Source organism: Hakea prostrata, chromosome 6 (genome assembly GCF_041222555.1).
Source record: "Hakea prostrata isolate BN-2017 chromosome 6, UWA_Hpros_2, whole genome shotgun sequence".
Classification (NCBI taxonomy): Eukaryota; Viridiplantae; Streptophyta; class Magnoliopsida; order Proteales; family Proteaceae; genus Hakea; species Hakea prostrata.
In genome coordinates this window covers 31,663,197-31,685,565 of record NC_142605.1, presented here as the reverse complement: position 1 = coordinate 31,685,565, position 22,369 = coordinate 31,663,197, and the positions used below count along the sequence as shown (strand labels likewise).

General features: G+C 37.5%; 1 protein-coding gene across 2 annotated transcripts in view; it reads right to left on the bottom strand.

The window, feature by feature from the left end:
* Positions 1-15,174: 15,174 nt before the first annotated feature.
* LOC149013388 (putative cyclic nucleotide-gated ion channel 20, chloroplastic) overlaps positions 15,175-22,369 on the bottom strand; it is a 36,562-nt gene continuing 29,367 nt past the window's right edge. For both annotated transcript variants that reach the window (XM_089159555.1, XM_089159556.1), the window contains 4 exons: positions 19,336-19,465; positions 16,958-17,204; positions 16,280-16,439; positions 15,175-15,518 (listed from right to left, as the gene is read on the bottom strand). In XM_089159555.1, the coding sequence (XP_089015681.1) occupies positions 15,407-15,518; positions 16,280-16,439; positions 16,958-17,204; positions 19,336-19,465 (649 nt within the window). In that variant the 3' untranslated portion in view covers positions 15,175-15,406. The remainder of the gene's footprint in view (positions 15,519-16,279; positions 16,440-16,957; positions 17,205-19,335; positions 19,466-22,369) is intronic.

Genomic DNA, 22,369 nt, shown 5'->3' with positions numbered 1-22,369 from the left:
GGGATGGTGTTGTAATTGAATCTGACTTAATTGTTGGAGGCAACTATCTAACCCCACTTGTGACTTGCTCTCCCTTTTGTCTCAGTAATAGATCCCCACCCAACAAATTAGGGTTCAATCACAGTCCCCTTGGAGGATCAAATTTGATCCCAACATTTAGATATATCATCTACCAAAAGTCCTCATACATTGAAATCAAGAGAGCACACCATTTAATTGAATTAGTTCTACCAAATGTTTTGCTTAGTTTTAGTTCCTGTTGTAATAGATGTGATTAAAATAGTTTTTCAACCTAACCCAATGGCTTAATTTCGGATCAGCAAGCCACTGATTTGTTTTAGATCCCAACCAATGATTAGTGGCATTTATTTTTCTCTTCTTTTATTCCAACACTCCCTCATTTAGAGGGTCAACTTTGCATATATGTTTTCGAATGTGACAAAATATTAATTCACTCAGCTGTACATGAAGTTTTTTGGATCTGAAGTTCATCTGTACATGTACATTAAGCTGACCCAGACCAACTTATCATTAAAAAAATAATAAGATTTTTTAAAACCACCAACCAAACCCTTATGCTTATCTAATCATTTGGTGAGCGGTGGTCCCCTTCTTAATGTGCGATAGAAGAATGTGAAGATAGTACAATCTTCTACCATTGTGGATAGAAAATCCAACTCTCATACAAAACCTCAAAAATATAAAATTACATTTTTGCTTTGTTCTTACACGAATTTGATACAAATGATTATTTATTTTAGGGCAAATTACAAATGGACCCCGTGTATTTGTAATCAATTACAGATGCCCTTTACTGTTAATAATTTAAAGCTATAAATGGACAGTTCTGCTGAAGCATTAAGGGGATATTTGTAATTGATTTTTACCCAAAAATAGTAGATGTAATTGATTACAAACTAAGTCTATATGTAATTTACCCTTTATTTTAATTTGAAGATAAACCTAACAAATAAATTTTCCCCAAAACAAAAAGCCTCACCATAAAAATTTCAAGAACACAGCCAAACAATACTGATATAATTCCAAAACCTAAAATTTAGAGAATTACATTTTCGGTTTTCCATGGTTATTTATTTTAATTTGAAGAAGAACACAAGAAGAAAGAATTTCTCCGAAACGAAAAGCCACATGATAGATATTTCAAGAAGACAACCAACTGATACAATTCCAACAAATATATCTCATATATAATCTTTCCACACCCATTGCCCGTCGGAAGGGCTCGCCAATTGGTTGACAAAATTAGCAGTTGCAGACATTTGTTTTGCAAGTGTAACTGCTGCCGCCAGTCCAGTGTTTGGGCGATTAACCTGAGCAGCTGGGTTAGCATCACGAATTTGTGTTGCAACTCTACCTGGTGCCCACAATCCAGTATTCGGGCAATTAGCCTGAGCATCTGGGTTAGCAGCACAACTCACATGGGCATCGAAATCGCAGGCACGGCAACTATAAGACCACTGGTTCATCATGATTCTCCCGGAACACACATCACATGTGAAAAATTGATGCTTGGAAAAATAAGTGAGTGTAAGAGGGTGGGAATGGGCTTTATGGTAGAGTAATATAGGCATGGAAGCACAGTTGATATGCAAGTCAACGGTGCACGCTCTGCAATGATAGCAGAAGCCATTGTCTTTTAGCCCACAGGCATCACACCAGAAGGCTCCACCTGGGTATGCTGGGAAAGGAAGGAGAGTGAGTGGGTGGTTGGGATGTGATGGGTGGTTAATGAGCTGAGGTCTCTCAGAGCATGAAGAGTGGAGGATGAAGTTGCAGGTTTTGCAGATATAGATCAATTGGGAGGGCTGAAGCTTGCACATAGCACATGGAGGAAGATTAATGGAGTAGGGTTGTTGTTGCTGCTGTTGGAGATTCATGAGCTCTAGAGGGTGAGGATGACTGAAGTGTTGAATGGATTGGTTGCACCTTGGTGGTGCCATCTCTCTTTCTCTCTTGTATGGGGACGGAAGTGGGTTATGGAGAAGAGAAGAGAACCGCAGGTTGGAAATATAAAGGCACCAAAAGCCTAATTGCATTGCAGCTACCCGGAAATGTATTAAAATTGTAAACATTATCATATATATGGAAACCGGGCCACCAAAAGTCAAAAAACTTGTAAACTATGTTATGGTAATAATTTAGTTCAATAAAGAAATAATAATAATTAGTATTATTATTTAGTTCGATGACTTCGATCCTTGAGTAACCTAATTTATCAGCCAAGCTCTCTATTTCTGACATCGGTAGTTTAATTAGTTTTTATTTATATATTTTTAATATTACTCTCATATATTCAATTTAAAAATAATATCTATTAAGTGGCCGGCCATAAAGTGGTGTTGCCTATCCATATCACATATGCACATATGAGAGAGAGTTGCTTCACGGTGAACTGAAAGGTAGAGGATGTGAGGGTGGGTATGGTGGTTGAGAGACATTGGCATGGAAGCACATTTCAAGTGGTCATCAAAATCGCCGGCACGACACTCATATGACCACTGGTTTAATGCCTCGGCACCATGACACATATCACATCTGAAAGATACTTGACGGTGAACGGAGAGGCTAAGAGTGTGGGGGTGGGCTTGGTGACCAAGTGTGAGGGGCAAGGAAGCACAGTTGATGTGTAGGTCAAGGTTGCAAGCTCTGCAGTGATAACAGAAGCCATTGTCTTTGAGGCCGCAGCAGTTGCAGGTGAAGGTTCCATCTGGGTGAGCTGGGAAAGGAAGGAGACCGAGTGGGTGGTTGGGATCTGATGGGTGATTAATGAGTTGAGGTTTCTGAGAACCATGAAAGGTGGAGAATGAAGCTACAGGTTTTGCAGATGTAGATAGATCTAGAGGGTTGGGTCTTGCACATTGCACATGGAGGGAGATTGGAATTAGGTTGTCGTTGCTGTTGGAGATTGGTGATCAGCTCTAGAGGGTGAGAATGAATAACTGTTAAGTGATCTAGTTTCAGTCCCTTAAAATGGTTCCAAAACATAATTTAGCTCAATATTAGGACCGTAAAAAGCTTTGTCATACAGAGTCTCCTACCAATTCATGTCAAAGTACTAAGCTCAGTCCCGATTGATTGTCGAACGAAGCCAAACGCTAATTCACTCTTCCATTGCTTTCTTTTTTTGGAGAAAATGAGACTTTATATTAATAGAAATAAATAGAATACAAACAATAATACAGGATTAGGTTCTACAGAACCTACGACCCTGTCGCTCTTCTACAACATATTGAGAGAGCTGAGCAGGCAAAGAGAGAGGATCCAACAAAATTTATTGGTCCGACGTTGCCAATCCGGCTAAAAAAATTGCGCACCTATTAGTCTCCCTAACACCATGCACCAAGATATACTCCTGAAACAAAGATCTCAAGTGAAGAATATCCTCAACAATGTGTAGTATCCCCCAATGTGGACGGTAAGTACCCAGTAAAGTCCTAATTGCTACTTCAGAGTCTGAATGCACCAAAACCTTATTACAGCCGTATTGCTGCGCAAATTGCAAGCCACACCGAATTGCAAGCATCTTAGCATGAAAAACACTCACATTAGCACAGCCACCAGAACAAGCAAAAATAACATCACCTCTGCAATTTCGAGCCATAGCACCATACCCTCCAATATGTCCCCGGAGAGAACCGTCACAGTTGATCAGGATCCAACCCCATGGCGGTGGTAACCAATAATGAACAAAACTCTTAACCTGGGCAAAAGAAATCGAAATACCCCAACTAGAGAAGAATTGTCTCTGTCTCGGGCAATCCTCCACCACTAGCTTTGCAAAATGAAACCGTAATTGGGTCATCTTGGCCACTAAGTAAAAGATGTCAAGGTCACTCCGAGAGCCCTTCTGAAAGGTACGATTATTCCTTTCCTGCCACAAAAAGTAAATCATGGTAACAAAGCTGAATTGTCTCACATCATTCAAGCTATCGGATCCCCTGAAATGCTCAATGCACCATTGCAAGGCGTCTGCCCACGAGAGAGGACTAGGATCCTTGAGCCCATGAAGGATCATGAGACGGCTCCAAACACCAAACGAGAAAGGACAGGAGAAGAAGATATGAGCATGCGATTCTCCTACCGATTGGCATAATGAGCAAGTTGGGTCAATATTCTTACCCCATGAGATTAATCGGTCCTTGGTAGGAAGGCGCTCAAGGCAAGCTAGCCAAGCAACAAAAGCGAACCGTTTTGGATTTTTAGAAGACCAAATCACATTATACCAACCCACTTCTTCACTTGCTTGACGAAGCATACTATAAGCTGAACTAATAGTGAAATCGCTTGAAGAACTCGCTGTCCACACTGGCTTATCCCCCTCCAAACGACGAAATATGGGCGTCTTAGAAATTTCAGGTCACTTGTCACGAATCACAGGATCATTTACCTCTCCATTCCACATTTCATGATCACCTATCAAGTTTGAAACGCGAGAATGAAGCTCCCTGCCAACCGCAGTAGACACCAACAACTCAGGGCTATAAAGTGGAACCGATTCCAACCATGGATCAAACCAAGTTGATATGGTGGATCCCTCATGCACTAAGTATCGAATCTTATGAATAATCAGAGATCTAACCTTCAATATGACCTGAAGAGAGAAAGAACATCGACTCGGTAGATGAAGGGACCAAATAGTGTTCTTCTTCAACCATCTATGTCGAACAAAGGTTTGCCACAGAGATAGCGAATTCATGCATATGAGCCAAATTTGCTTCGCCAAGGCTGCCAAATTCCAATTGGAAATATCAACCGTTATGCAACTTGAAGCTATAAAATCCTACCATTGGAATGGTGTTGTAATTGAATCCAACTTAATTGTTGGAGGCAACTATCTGACCCCACTTACGACTTACTCTCCCCTTCTTTCTCTGTAATAAATCCTCACCCGACCAATTAGGGTTCAACCACAGTCCCCTCGGAGGATCAAATTTGATTGCAACATGTAGATATACATCATCAACCAGCAAAAGTCCTAATACATTGAAATCAAGAGAGCACAATATTTAATCGAATTAGTTATGCCAAATGTCTTGCTTAGTTTTAATTCTTGTTGTAGTAGATGTAATTAAAATAGTTTTTCATACCAACCCAATGGCTTAATTTTGATTTGTTTTAGATCCCAAACAATGATTAGTGGCATTTCTTTTTCTCTTCATCTATTCCAACACTTACTCAATTAGAGGGTCAACTTTGACCTCCTCATCTCGATAATGGTGGCCTGTGGATTATTTTGATTGAATCATCCATGAAGGTTACCACATGCCAATCATAGTTTTCCGTGGTTGCAAGAGTCAACTTTCGTTTTTTAACCCAAAAAAAAAAAAAAAAAAACTTTCCCAAGTAAATGATATGTGGATTTAAGTAATTGCTTTAGTTTAGTGAGAAGAAATTGACCGTTGGATCGAAATTTCAGTCGAAATTTGGATTTTGACCGTTGTAAAACATGCAGTCGAAATCAAAATTTCGACAAAGACGTATGATCTGACGGTTGTAAATCTCACCGAACAGTTAAAGCAAGGTTCATAGATTTGACAGCCAAGAGAGAAACTATAAAGATGCTCATCAGTCATCAATAATATGGCTTGAAAACTTCCTAGCTAAAACTAGATCAACTTGATTTCAGGACCGAATTAAACCTTCTAGATCACACGAGAACATACTTATGGCTAGAACTTTGATTTAGTTTAAAGTGATTTTTTTTTTTTGGGTAAAAGGTAGCTATGTATTAGAAAGAAAAGAAAAAGTTACAGTATGAAATAAGTCTTCCCTTCAATGTCATCTTTTATAATACGAGACAACGCTTCAAGTAAAGAATGAGGAGAGAAAGAAATTTCATGTACAGATGGGTAAAGATCAGCCAAAAAATCTACTCCAGCATTAAGCTCACGGACAACATGATGAAGCCCATATTGGCATAACTCGTCTCAATGAGTCTCGGATGTCACAGACATCCTCTGTTGCATACCATGGTATGATAACCCAAAATCATCGCAATAGCACTCGATGAATCAGAACGAATTTGACTCTCTGGATAGAATGTTCCAAAGCTAGTACTAGTCCTCGACGAATGGCCGTGAGCTCCATGCAAAGAACATTTGTTTCCAAACATCTACCAGCAGCAGCGAAGATAACTTCACCCATCTCATTTCTCGCAAGAATCCCATATCCTCCTTGATTCCCCATGACAGAGCCGTCACAATTGAGAAAAACCCATTCTGCAGGTGGGTTATTCCGAGTTAGAGCATGTGGTCTTGAAATCCTATATTACACCTTGATCTTCCAACGATGAAACAGAGACTGATTGCACTCATTATCTATGACTGTAATTTCTGTCCCAAGGAATCTCAACCTCATATCATAAATAATACGGTTTAAAACATCAGTGTGAGTCTCCGACTTCCCCTGAAAAATGCGATTATTCCTCTCTATCCAAAGACGATATAGAAAGCAACGAAAACTAAACCACCTCTTGCTAACATACACACACCAATTTGTTGGAGCTTTAGAAGCCAAACACCAAGTATGGCGAAGAAGGGCAGTTCTGTTCCAAAGTTCAAGCCTACATAATCCCAACCCGCCTTCTTTAATAGGCTTACATACCTCTTGCTAGGAAATTCGGTAGGATCCCACACTAGAAGTATCCTTCCATAAGAATTTACAAAATATGGATTTGAGGCGGTGAGATAAATTAAAGTTGGATTAATTTTTGCATAAATGTTAGTGAACGGCCGCGAGATAAATTATATTATTAAATTTATTGAATTAAATCTGAACCGCTTATGATGGACGATCTAGATTTAATCCTACCAAAATTAATAGTAAGATTTCCATGAACACTCAGCCAAACTAATCTCACAACCATTCAGTTACCATCTTGCCAATAAATTTACCTTGGTGCCTAACATCACATGAATGCTTTTTCAATAATCCAATTAATTTTGCATCTTATTCTCAATGAAGTTGAATACTTTACATGTAGCATGTCCCATTTGTTTTTGCATGTGCGTTTTCCTATTAATTCGCTCAAGTGTACATGAAGTTTTTTTTGGATCTGAAGTTCATTTGGACATTTGTACATTAAGTTGATCTAGACCAACTTACCTTTTAAAAAGCAAAAATATTTTTTAAAACAGCCAATCAAACTATTATGTTTATTTGATCATTTAGCCAAAGGTGGGATCACTTCTTAACGTGCGATAGAAGAATGTGAAGATGAAACAACCTTTTACCATTGTGGATGGAAAATCCAACTCTCATACAAAACCTCAAAAATATAAAATTACAATTTTGCTTTTTTCTTACACGAATTTTGATGCAAATGAATATTTATTTTAGGGCAAATTATAAGTGGATCCCATGTATTTCTAATCAACTACAGATGCCCTTTACTGTTAAGAATTGAAAGTTGTAAATGGACAGTTTTGCTGAAGCATTAAAGGGATATTTGTAATTAATTTTTATCCAAGAATAGTAGATGTAATTGATTACAAACGGAGTCTATGTGTAATTTATCCTTTATTTTAATTTGAAGATAAACACAACAAATAAATTTTCCCCAAAACAAAAAACCACACCATAGAAATTTCAAGGACACAGCCAAACAATACTGATATAATTCCAAAACCTAAAATATATAGAATTACATTTTCGCTTTTCTCATGGTTAAATATTTTAATTTGAAGAAGAACGCAAGAAGAAAGATTTTCTCCGAAACGAAAAGCCACATGATAGAAATTTCAAGAACACAACCAAGCGGTACTGATACAATTCCAACAAATATATCTCATGTAAAGTTATTCCATTGCACCTGGGAAAGGCTCGAGAATATGCTGAGAATATTAGCAGCTGTGCTTAAATGTCTTGCACGGCGATTAACCCGAGCATCTGGGTTAGCAACACCAATTTGTGTTGCAACTGTATCTGCTGCCCGCAATCCAGTATTCAGGTATTTATCCAGAGCATTTGGGTCAGCAGCACAACTCACATGGGCATCGAAATTGCAAGGACGGCAACTATAAAACCACCGTTTCATCATGATTCTCTCGGAACACATATTACATGTGCCAACAAATCCATTCGGAATTAAATAAGTGAGTGTAAGAGGGTGGGAATGGGCTCTATGGTTGAGTGATATAGGCATGGAAGCACAGTCGATATGCAAGTCAAGGGTGCACGCTCTGCAATGATAGCTGAAGCCATTGTCTTTGAGCCCACAGGCATCACACAAGAAGGCTCCACCTGGGTATGCTGGGAAAGGAAGGAGAGTGAATGGGTGGTTGGAATCTGATGGGTGGTTAATGACCTGAGGTATTTTAAAGCATGCAGAGTGGAGGATGAAGTTGCACATTTTGCAGATATAGATCAGTTGGGAGGGCTGAAGCTTGCACATAGCACATGGAGGCAGATTTTGTTGTTGCTGCTGTTGGAGATTCATGAGCTCTAGAGGATGAGAATGACTGAAATGTTGAATGGATTGGTTGCACCTTGGTTGTGCTATCTCTCTCTGTCTCTCTCGTATTGGGATGGAAGTGGGTTATGGAGAAGAGAACCGCGCGCAGGTTGGAAATATAAAGGCACCAAAATAGCCTACGTCAATTGCAATTACCTGGAAATGTATTAAAATTGTAAATAATATTGCTTCACTGCTGCGTCATAAATGTGTAAAAAATTTCTAGCATGTTTCTCACCATAACATGTCGATCATATGGAACCAGGGTGAGATAGCCTTGTCAGTGCCGTGTTTGACAGTTTAACCTGTTTCCGTTTCTTGGCCAACACCTTTTTTATAACTCGAATTCTCTACGTTGCAGCATTATTTTGGTGCTGTATTTGTTGCAGCATTATTTTTAAGGGTATATTGGGCTTGACCCATCCCTTACTCAGGATGACCCTGTCTATTGCATGTATGACAGTTTTGTCGCTTTCCACTCCTTGGTTCGGTGTGAACCTTGTGCTTTTAATGCAGCTGTGTGTCTGTACTTTTCTTTCTTTAATGAATGAGGTACTACCAACAAAAAAAAAGAATTCTCTACGTTGTGTTTCTCATGTCTTTATTGATACACTCAAAAAAAATATCCTATACTTACACTCAAAAAAATTATCCTAACTTCGTGATGTTTTACTATTCGAAGAGCAAGAAGTCATAAACCATAGAAAGAGACACAAGTCGTATGAAATTTTTTGTCAAGATTATTCTTTTTCTTTAGAAATATGTATCTTGTTTACATTAGTACTTGATTGTAATTTCTTAACAGTAAGAATGTCTTTAATATGTTTTCACTCTATTAAGGACCTGATTAAATGAATAACTTATGGAGTTCACCTTAATTAATTCTGTGGTGACACTGTGAACTTCCCACAAAAATATTTGTCTGACATTTTGATTCGGTTGGAAGATTAAAAAAATATTTGTCTGACGTTTTCATTCGGTTGGAAGGTTACAAAATTAGGTTGGAAGGTTACAAATTCTTCTCACAATTGAAAAAACATTTTTTTTTTCTGTTTCTTATAAAATGCCTATAATGTAGAAAAACGATTACTGCGTTCAATGATTCTTGGAATGAAAAGTAAACTCTCATAAAATAATTTATAAAAAAAAAAGGTGTGAACTAGGAAAAAAGAAAATAGCAACTACATGATCAATCTCTTGAGTGGAAGGATTCACATGATCACTTTCTCAGTAATTCCTTTCCCTGCAATTCCCTGTAATTTTCTATTAAAATTGTGCCGTGTCACATTGGATTCACATCCTCTGTAATTCCTTTCCCTACAATTCCCTTGAATTCTCTCATAGGATTGTGCCATGTGGCATTTAAGTAATCCAATGGTTACCCAATAAATTTGAATTTTATTTAAACTCTAATTTGTTGGGTAACCATTGGATTACTTAAATGCCACATGGCACTATCCTATGAGAGTATTACAGGGAATTGTAGGGAAAGGAATTACAGAGGATGTGAATCCGTGTGGCATTAGCTAATCCAACGGCCACTCAATTCTAAATCCATCCATATATTTCTCTCTCCTCTCTCTTCCCCAAATTAAAAAAGCCATGAATCCTCTGCGATTTTTTCGTCAATTAGTGTCTCCTCCGTGCGAAATTCTGGAACAACTCTTCTTCATCGTCTCTCTCACCTTCTATCCCATATTTCCACCTTTGTGTTGAATTCTGCTTTCCCTCATTGTTAAATACAACATTGAAGTGTTAGGAAGAGTGTGTTAGAACTCGCGGTTTCCGATGATTGATTTGAGATTTTAATTCACGACCTCAGGGCAAAACCTAAGTTATCATCTTCTGTCTTGGAAACTTGCAACTTGAATGTATTTCTTGTCTGCTGTTTCTCCTGTTTCAGCAAAGTAATTATGGGATAATTTTCAAGTTTGGAATTACCATGGTAGAGATTGAACCACCACCACTTGCCACCGACGCCATCTCCTCTTCCCCTTGTTTACAACCAACACAATCTTCTCTCCCTCTATACCATCATCGCCATCATCACCCTTTGCGATTCTTTTTCTCAATTTCCCACCAGTCATCTAAGGCGACCCAAAGAAACATCAAGAACCTCATAACCTCTTCGCAATTCCTTTTCATCCACGTATTATCAAATAACAAATCATCAACGACATATTATCAAACAATAATTACTTCTCAATTTTAAACCACTACCAATGTTCAAAACATATTATCAAATTCACTTGCAGAGATTTCTCTGAATTTTGTGTAGAGAGTGGAGAGAGCCATGAGCCTTGCAGAGGATGATAATCACTGTAATTCGAGGTTATTCTAAATTTCGTGAAGAAGAGGAGAGATCGACAGCCGATAGTGAGAGAGACGGTGAAGAGCAACTGTTCCAAAATTTCCCATGAATGAGACACTGAGAGACAGAAAAATTGCAGAGGATTTAGGGTTATTTTAATTTGGGAAGAGAGAGGAGAGAGGAATGTACGGATGGATTTAGAATTGGGTGGCCGTTGGATTAGCTAATGCCACATGGCACAATCTTAATAGGAAATTACAAAGAATTGCAAGGAAATGAATTACAGAGGATGTGAATCGTCCCGGGAGAAAAGGCATTGCACACCTTGATTTATTCTTTGTATCACTGAACAACGAATAAAGCAAATTTTTTTTTTTTTTTTTTTTTTTAAAAATAAATTTATCATTAGTTTGCCACTTGGAATATTTGGAATATCATTAGTTATGATTGTATTCAAGGTAGTTTGAAGTTTCTTCTTCAACCGGAGCCAGATCTAAGGGGTCAATCACACTTTTTTCTGACTCATTCCTAAGAAAAAAGGTGTTTCTATGATGTCAAACTTTAGGCTTAATTATAGCCTTGTGCAACCTTATGACCTTATCAACAAGTTCATTGCTAAAATTGTAGTTGCTATTGAAATTAAGGCAGTCATTGGAAGGAGAAATCAATTGGAGGACAATAGGAGGCTTAGAGTTAAACCCCTTCTCTAGTAGGGACATATACCTGGCTCTATAATTCTTCATGCTCATCTAATATTAGGGAGCAATAATCCTGGAACTAGATCAATAGCATGCATGCTGGATATCTCTCAATGGTGGCGATAGTTCAAGTTCTAGTTGGGGAATCTCAGCCTTGGAGACCAGGATTAATAATATCAGATTTTTTTTTCCTGTTGGAAACCTTCAAATTCTTAATTTGGGTGGAACAACCAAGAGCTGCTGTATCATACTAGTCATTCTGAGGGCTCTGAGGGCTTGTTTCTTCTTAATTTCTTCTAGCAGGTTTAGAGGCAAGAGGACAATCTTTTGACCTCAAAGGATGAAATTGCATTTGTTCAGACTATATAAGGTAGAGTATGCTTCTTGATTTTGAAGTAAAAGCCTCTTTTACAAAGCCTTCAGATATCACATTAACACCATTACCACTGTCAAGTCTCTCACCCTGGCTTGAGTATTCATTCACCTATTTTGAGTTTGTTATCCCATCCTCATTTGAATTTGAATCATTTCCGTGTAGCAATAAGAAACCATACTTAAAGGAGGCAATCACATGTCCCTTTTGTTTTTGCAAATATGCTTTCCTTTATAACAAAATATAAATTGGCTCAACTGCTCAAGTTTATATGAAGTTTTTCAGGTTGAGGTTCATCTGAGCAAGTTGATCCAGAGTTCCAGACTATTCTTCTGACACCTATCATCAAGAAAGCAACAGTATTTTTTTAAACCGCCAACCAAACCCCCTTATGTTTATCTGATCATTTGGTCAGAGATGCCTCAATTAGAGTTTCCTGTTTTATTTTTTAGGGGGAGGGGAGGGGAGGGGAGGGGAATCTAAAGTTCATTCGGACCAGTTTAATATAGGGAAGGCGTCACCTAGTCCTGAGAGAATTCAAACTCTAACCTCCTGCATGAAAGCATTGACCTTTTACCAACTGAGCTAAGCTAGTTAGATTTTCATTTTTTTTTTAAACAAATTTTGATACAGATGGTTGTTTATTTTAATTTGAAGATGTACATAGCATGGAAATTTTCTCCAGCCAAAGAAAAACACACACACATACCATAGAAAATTCAAGAACACAGCTAATCAGTACTGCTACAATTCCAACAAATATATCTCATCTATAGTGTTTCCAAACCCATTTCTCATCACCTGTTAAATATTTAGCTCCCTCGGAAGCTCTAATAGACATTTCTTGAATACGTTTAAGAGTATCCATCTTCACCATTTGGTTGATACGATTAGCAGTTGCAGAAAGTTCTGTTTCAACTCTACCTGCTGCCCGCAATCCAGTGTTTGGGTAATTAGCCTGAGCATCTGGGTTAGCAGCACAACTCACATGGGCATCGAAATCGCAGGCACGGCAACTATAAGACCACTGGTTCATCGTGATTCTCCCGGAACACACATCACATGTACAAAATTGATGCTGGCGAAAATAAGTGAGTGTAAGAGGGTGGGAATCGGCTTTATGGTTGAGTGATATGGGCATGGAAGCACAGTCGATATGCAAGTCAAGGGTGCAAGCTCGGCAATGATAGCAGAAGCCATTATCTTGGAGGCCACAGGCGTCACAGGTGAAGGTTCCATCTGGGTATTCTGGGAAAGGAAGGAGAGTGAGTGGGTGGTTGGAATCTGATGGGTGGTTAATGATCTGAGGTCTTTCAGAACATGCAGAATGGAGGATGAAGTTGCAGGTTTTGCAGATGTAGATCAATTCAGAGGGCTGAAGCTTGCACATAGCACATGGAGGCAGATTAATGGAGTAGGGTTGTCGTTGCTGCTGCTGGAGATTCATGAGCTCTAGAGGGTGAGGATGACTGAAGTGTTGAATGGAGCACCTTGGTGGTGCCATCTCTCTCTCTGTGTTTCTGTCTCTGTCTTTGTTTGCACCGGAGGTTGGAATATAAAGGCGTTGCCGGCTGAGGCACCAAATTAAAGCCTACTGAAATTTTAAACGTTATATCATATGAAATCTGAGGCCCCAAAAGTCAAAAAAACCGTACACTATGTTATCGTGAATCAAACATATATTTCTTATTAGTATTTTCTGCCAATGGTGGATTAGTTTAACAGTTAAAACCCAACCTTTCATGGGGAAGTCCTAGGCTCGCACTTATCCAGAGGCACTTATATTACTAATATTCCCCCTAATATAAACTTGCCGACTATAAAAAAATAAAAAATAAAAAAAATACTTCTCTCATGTTGATTGGGTTGGAAGGTTCCCAAATTCTTCCCTCGATTAAAATTTTTTTTTTTTCGGTTTCTTATAAAACTTCTATGATGTGGATAAACAATTTCATTGTCGATGTTTGCAAGGAATAAAAAGTCAAAGCCGATAGAATAATTTGCCGGAAAAAAGAAAAAAAAATCCATAAAATAAGGTGTGAACTGCAGGATGTACGTCAATGTTGCAAGCCCTGCAATGATAACAGAAGACATTACCTTTGAGGCCTTAGCAGTTGCAGGTGAAGGTTCCATCTGGGTAGGCTGGGAAAGGAAGGAGAGCAAGTGGGTGGTTGGGATCTGATGGGTGATTGATGAGGTGGTGCTTCTGAGAACATGAAGAGTTGGAGAATGAAGCTGCAGATTTTCAGATGTAGATCAACCCGGAGGGTTGGATCTTGCACATTGCACATGGAGGGAGATTGGAGATCGGTGATCAGCTCTAGAGTGTGAGAATGACTGAACTGTTGGATTGATTTGTTATAGCTTGGCTTCCATCTCTAACCCTGGCTTCTATGTGCGTGTGAACTTGTCCATGGAGAAGAGAACCAGAGTATGGAAGTTTGTAAGGATTATCCTACGTGATTCAAAGACATGCTGAAAATTATTTGAGAGGGTCTGAATGGGTTGCATTTCAGCAGCCACGAAAGTGGTAACTTTGTTCTTTGCCATAAAAAACTAACAAATGGGGTGATCATGTCTAGGGAAGTTCAACGCTCAGGAAACGTCAAAGAGGCATTCCATGGGGACTGGGATCCTTAATTCTATCATATGGCAACAGTTGGATCATATCCTTTGTACAAGATGTCCAAAACTCTCCTCAAAATAATCAAATTATTTGACTCTAATGTAGAATAAGTCCCATGAGAAATTTTATATGATTGGTTCCAGAATATCTTAGATGGCCTAGCTTGTGCAAGGACATGATGTTGAATCATTCATTCATTGACAAACCTAGAAATGACAAGAAATTTTTCCAAAACCAACCCACAGTTTGCCACAAACCCTCCACTCACTAGTCTTCTTAATTTTTCTTGAAAAAGAAGTACAGGGAGAAAGTATTGAACAAAAACTGACAATACTGAGCCATATTCTATACATAAGTTTCTCATTTATGTTTATCTCCATCAGAGCCAGCAAATGCCATCTATTTCCTTTTATATATGGTAATTAATCGAATTGCATAGCTATCAACAGTCGGTCTGAATGTCTGATCAACAACAGAAGTGGTGCTTCCACCGGCAGTCAGCATTGTTGCTACTACTGCTCATGACCCTTTGATGTTTGTGTGTTTACTCCTACGGGCCTTTGTTAGAGGTGTCAGTCCAAATCTGGCTTATTGATTTGAACCTTTTAACGGTTTTGATTAATTCCAAGGTGTCAAGATCAAGTCCCAAATTAATACATTCAGCCCTGGTGGTAGATACAATTTTTACAAAAAAAAAATCAAAATAATAATGCACAAGCTAACATACTGTTTTTTTCTTTACAAACCCACAATGTTGATATAGTATACATCCATTTGATTTGGACATTCTTCACCCGGATGATCAGAGAAAAAAAGCCCAACATATTTACGCCAAAACACACTGTAGTTATGAATAAGCTATATTTGCATCAATGCATAGAAGAACATGTCCAAGAAAAATAAACTTTACTGTCATACTTGAAGCCTATGTTTGCCGAGCACAGGAGGCACGTTGCCGATTTAAACGTCTCTTTCTGTATCTCCAAGCTACTTGGATTCCAGTTGCTGCAAATGCCCTCCAATAGGGTGACTCATATCTGTCAAGAATTGAACATAAGATCAAATTGTCAGGCAGACTAATATCACCAAACTAGTTTGTTACCTTTTTGCTCGAGCAAAAATGTTATTAGGTGCAAATAATAACAGGAATTTACAAATTTCAAACAACCATAGGCATCCAGAAATAGTGGGCTTCTCTTGCATCTAATTGTCAAATAATCTCTCAAAAACAATACTTGTCCCACACAAGTAGCAGTCAAAGTTATTACAAATTTCATAAAGACAAATAAACAACAACAAAATGAACACTCCCTATCTTGAGTATCCAACATGGTGCCATCTTAGTTCTTTTAATAGCATGTACCACAGTACCGCATGTTTACTAAACAATAATATCATTGAACACGCTAGCCATATTCGAAGCCCACAAAGAAACAACATTTATGAGGCAACAATGCAGTGAAGAAAGAAATAAAATGCATCTACTGTTGAATTTTTATTTTGGCTAAAGCTGGCTAACATGCCATGAGTCTATGAACTTGCCAGGTTCTGATGATCCATGTTTGCGAATAGAGTTTTAAGAAGAACAGGCTCATGCCCATTACTTGATTTGATTTTTCATTAAAAAATAATAAAAATTCGAATGTAAGAACTAGCTTTCATATGATTGCCAGTAATCTGTAGCATGGTGTTAAATGGAAAACCATCAGCATGCAAAGGCCTATCCGACATACAGTGCATAACTACGACTAGTTTTTGTCCTTCTGGTGAAGAGAACAAAGTTAAGTGAATTAATGACCTTATGGCTCCTTGAACACGTGGATTTCGCAAGAATCTAGCAAAAAGTAAGGTGACTTCTTCCAGATCAGAAGCTCGGAGTGAAAATGCTTCCACGTTAGTTAAGCAACTCACACTCCTGTTTGAAAGTAGTCGTCCTGGCATTTTGAGTTTCCGTCCATCTGTAAATGAATATAGTTCAACATATCTGATATCAAAACAGTACATCAATTCAATAATGATGATGTTGCATAACCAAATACAGACCAGAAGTGGATGGGAAAAAACAACCTATCCTAGATTCCTAGGAAGAAGCAGCACAATACCGAGTTTCTGCTTGTGCAAGGGCATTAAAATGGTCAGATTTTGGGACCCTCGCTAATTTTACATGATCGACCCAAACCTTTTACTTGCATCATGTTCTTTTTCTAGTCCAAAAAAGAACTGTTGATCATACAAGATAATGGGGGTTCAAAGATAGCACCACTCTCATCTGTCTACAGATGCAAATGGATCAACATGATTGAGTTCTCCATCGCAGTATTTCTTGCCATCTATATGAGAGACAAAGTCCATCCCCATACAAATATTTTCAGCCAGAAAAATGTAAATATGACAGAGTTCCATCCACTAACTGGTTTGAAGACCCTTCTTTTAAATCTTCACTTCTTTGCTTACCAGTTTTAGTAAGGATTTTTACCTTTGTTCTCTGAAGAGTTTTCAAGACACCATGTGAGAAGCTCCTCACCACAAACATCCCCAACTGACAAATCAACTTTATTTTGATCTTCTCCTACACTATCCATTTTCCCTCGCACAATGAAGACCATCATCTCAATTGGATCTCCGCAATTTAAGATTTTGCTTCCTTCTATGTATGTCTTCTGCCGTAGTCTCAAGCGAATGGCATCTAAGACATGGTCATCCATCAAGGCAAAAATACGGACCTACAAATCGGTATTATTCAAGCCATTTAGCACCAACAGACATAAATTGATAGGGAAATGGTAAATTATGGTGATAATCAGAACATATTAGTATCAGCATTAAATGATAAAAGAAAGAGAGAAATGCAGCTGTCAGATTTTAGACCTTTTGCCACTTTGGAGCAGTTCTGTTCTCAGGCAAATAAGAAGTTAAGAATAAACCTTGGGACCTCGGATGCCTTCATATATCAGTCAAGCCTCTCAGCTTTTGCTTCCTATTTGCTCATAACTTTTTAGCCAACCACTTCAACATTGTGTGAGACCCCATGCTAAATATTTAGACCTCCCAAAAGAGGGGCCACACATGGCACATGTACCCAGAAGAGGAGCAAACGTCAGGTAAGTGAATAATTCCACATCAGAAAACTCTGAGACGTTGGATACCTTCATAATCACTAATTTTTGGGTTGGCTACCTGGAATCTTGGCTAAGATTGATGAGGATAGTTGTCAAGGTGACAAGCCACCTGGACACCTAAGTGCTTAGGCTACAAGGTGCCTGCATAGGCATTGTCCCGGAGATCAGGACACCTGAGTGTTGTTTTTTATTTCCTTTTCTCCTAACAGTATTTAGTATGCTATATAATATGTACCATATATCATAAAAAATCAATATCAAACCACATCAAGTCATCAAAAAATCAACATAGGACTAGATGACAACAGAACTGAAAAAGCAAACTATCAGAAATTTTTAAGAGGCAAACACATTTGGTTTTTTCTGTTATTGGATTGATCATTGTACTGGCATACCTAGTCTTTCATTTGGTTTACGTTATTCTTATCTATAAATAATTTAAGTGCTCTCAACTATGAAAGATGATTTTGTACTATGAGAAGGTTAACTAGTTAAATAATTTTATTTTTTATATTAGAATTTTTTGTTTTACATATAACATAAAATTAACTTTCTGACAAATCCAAGATTTACTTAAATCTAATTACATTGAAGGAGTTATGTTCAAAACAAAACAACTCAAACCTTATTTGATGTGTGTGGAAGCTGTCCCAATAGCCCTGAATGAAATTATATATATATATATATATATATATATATATATAAGAATAAATACTGTATTCATTTTTAACAATGATTTATAATACTAATATTTATGGAGTAATTAGATTTGAGGAAAACCCCAACATTAGAAAATAGTGATTTTCATTTACTACTGCTAAAAATCCAGTTTTTGTTCTTGAAAATGTATTGACTAATTATCTTTTTGGAATCTTATATTTTAAGTATTGTTCCTGGATCCAAATAAGGAGTATTTGCTTACTTATGCACGATATCTTAAGTACCTAAATGATATTTGGTATAAAAAAAGCAAAGTGGTCAATAAATAAAGGTGATTGTTGCCTATGACCCTAAATATCCACTTTGACAACCATGAGATAATTCCATTTAAAACCATCTAAATTCTCCAGCACCCCCGCCCCCAGCAGAAAGGCAATGACAACTTAGAGCGACCCAGTTTGAAAGGAATTTCTGTGGTACATCCCATTGTTGACATAAGGATAATGATGTGGCTACCCCAATGTTGGATAGTGAGGACAGGGTCTAAATTAAGCAACCAGCTACATATCGAATTTTAGATCAAAGTGAATCAAACAAATGAAGAATGGATGTGCCTAGTGGATGGGACTCCTGCCACTGAAGGTCTACAGAGGATCATAACGTATGCAGCCTTACCCTGCTTCACGGAGAGGCATTTCCTAACTTGAACCTGTGACCTATAGCAATGGAGCTACCTTACCATTGCACAAAGGTCCAACTTTAAGCCTAGGCAATTAAATATTCCCTATAAACTGGCATGCACCTTTATATGTCCATACAGGTTACTAGCACCCTGTGCACTCCCCCATTGTCATGATTTTTCAAAGCTATGCTAGGGCGGTGATTTGATATGTGAGCAGGAGATCTTGCCTACTTGTCTACATGATCTGGGCCCTAATTGAGCTGCCATATGGCAGATTTCTAAGTGGTGCAGGATGCCAATCCTAGGTGGCCTGCAACCAAACCAGACCCCCAAGAAAACTTTTGTTTAACCTAACCAGGATCTATGTGTAACTTAAAATAGAACAATTCTCACCTTTTTGAGAAATTTAAAAAGATGGTGACGTATTTCTCTTTGTAAGTGCTCTGGCAGATTTTGCAATAAGGCTTCTTCATTTACCCCCTGGGTGGCAGCCCAATTAAACCGTTCTGATTGTCTCACTTGCCTACATCCCATAACAAGTACACACATTAGAATAAACGACAAATTTATATCTCATGTAACCCAATATAAGTACACAGGAAGATGATATTTGTTATACCATTTGGGGATTGAATTTCAATCAGAAAAACAAGAATGATGTAGATTTTCTTATTTTAAATGTCTAGTAGAGTATGGATAAAACAACAGAGATGGACAGACAAAGATGAACCATCACAATTTTGAAAAAATTAATTGAGAACTATACATATCATACATTGTACATGTGTATGACTGCAGCAGGAGCTAGGCTATCTCTTCCGAGTAACAGTCTGCAAGATGAAATATAATTGTTTGCGGCTCCTTCAAGGTGATTATTTGAAACAAGTTCACAAAATCTGATTCCCAAAAGAACCACCCCATGAGTGGACATTTAAGGTCATGAGGGAGCCTTTATTCATTTGGGACCTTGGGTTATGAGGTCATGTATTGTGTTGACACCTCAACAAGATTCACTTTCCTTTATTTTCTTGTTTCCAATGAGGTTTCTGTCTGAAGTTACTACCATGGAGAATGTTGACAATATTAAGTGGCAATGGAGAGTATTACTTGCTAGAACAAGTACGAATGCAATTAATGAGGGAAGCTAAATGGAGATGGAAGCAGGGCTGTAAATGACTCAGATACAGGTATATCCATATATGACTTGATTAACTATCCCTATATCTTCATCCAAAAAATATGTCCAGATATCCAATTAAATCCATGATACATTATATGTATCTGTATTTGAGTAACTATCCAAATATCAGGTCAGATATAAGATATCCTAAAAGGCGAACCTGGTGCCAAAGGCTTCCGCACAAGCAGAGACCATGGAACAAAAATCGATCGATATGGTCAAAATATCGATCGATATGTTTGCATTTTTTGAATTCGAAACGAAATGTAGTAGTAGGAACATAAAGTATTCAAACCGAGCCACTTTTCGACCTATCGACGCTATTTCGACCTACCGAGCGATATCGCCCTTTGCATTTCGACTTCCTTTGAAAATTTTTGCTGATTTTTCTTGCTTTCATCCCCTTCTACACCTAATTTCTAGTATTCCATTTCCTTCAAACACTTGATTTGCTTCTCCATTTGTGCATTTTCTCAAATCTTGCAAGGTGAGTAACCAACTTCCTCATTTTTTTTTTTATTTCATTTGTGTCTTAAATCATGTTAGATTGCTTCCAAAATTATGTATGTTTACTTTAGAGTGTTGACCTATGAATTTGTAGTATCAAAATTATTTTTTGATTCTTCCTACTATTTTTTTATTTTTCTGTTATTAAAAAGTATTTACTAAATTATGTATATTGCTAAAAATGTATTTGTATAGTACATGTATAAGCTTCAAATGAATGTATATGAGAGTTGAGACACCATATTGCTATGATGGTGTCTTGAATAGAATAGACTTGTAACTCACTAACTTGTAAGTAATAACATTCCCGCTTATTCTCTGATTCATGTACTACATACTTGGAATGTTGGATCCTTGGATGTTACATTTTCAGTAGTTTTTTAGTAAACTAGTAGTTCTATAGTGTTTATTATGCTTGAAATAGGTAGTATGCAAAAATTCAAATCAATTTGAGTGCATTTGAGGCTCAAAATTGACTTTTCAAGAGTCAGATAAAAAGTATCCAGTTTCGGTCGAAATTTTGACCTTTTTCACGGTCAAAATTACCATATCGATCGAAATTTTTTCCTTGGCAGAGACCAAGGGAGCAATTTTCCTATGCAGTCTTACCCCAACAATTTTTACTAAGAGGTTGTTTCGGTGCCTTGTGAAATAGAAAAATAAAAAAAAAAAGCAAATTAGATTCACATGGATTAAATGAAAATCCAAAGAATAAATTGCATTAGCCTAGGAAAAATTAAATTATGTAATTCTTTAAAAAAAATAGAATATTCTATGACCCAAAATATTAGTTAACTTTGAAAGTGACTGATAAAATCATATACATGCATAAGCAATTAAGAACAGAAAGCAGAAGGTGTTTGGCTCTTACCTGGTTGGATGCACACTAATAAGAAATTAGAGGCTGGTTTCGGCTGGCCGAAAACCGAGATATGCCTGATACAGGTCGAAACTAGAGAATTTTTGGGTTAAAACTCGACATATAATGGGCTGGTCAAAACTGGTCTTAACCATTGAAACTAATTGAAACTAGTCAAAACTGAAATTGGGTTGATTGGAATTGATCATAATTTGGCATTTATTGGTGCGGAAGGCTCGAAACAACAGAAATATTTAAAATACTGGTAAATACTACAGAGATTTTTGAGATATTGTGGAAACCTGTCAAAAAGGGGACTTTTATAATAATCCATGGTCTCATCTCAGTTTCCTAGGGAACCAAAATTTCGACCCATCTCAATTAAAACTTGAACCATGATCATGGTTTGAGAACTCAATCTTGATGGCCATCTCAGTTGTTAGAAAACCGAGATTTCAATCGAGATCTCATCAAGATGGTGTAAAATTTCAAGACCAACTCAAGCCAACTCAGTGGCCCATCTTGTGGGTTTTAGGGCTCTCTTTGGTTTCGATATTGGTACAAACTGAAATTTTCTTATAGATTTATAAGAAAATAAGTGTAAATGTGAGTTCCAACTCAACCCTATGTTTGAAACGATGCATTGAAGAAACGAAGATGCAGAATTAGAATACATAAAATATACAAACATGACTTGATATAAATTAATACGTTAAGGCTTAAACTCAAACAGTAAATTAGTGTCGAAAGTATTTTAACTTGTTTTTCATAAATATATTTTGAAATTCAGAAGATTCAAAAGAAAATTGATAATAGAAAAAGATTTTGTTTCCATGAAAGTCTAGATCGAGCTAAGTTGTTCAATGTATATTTAATCCACA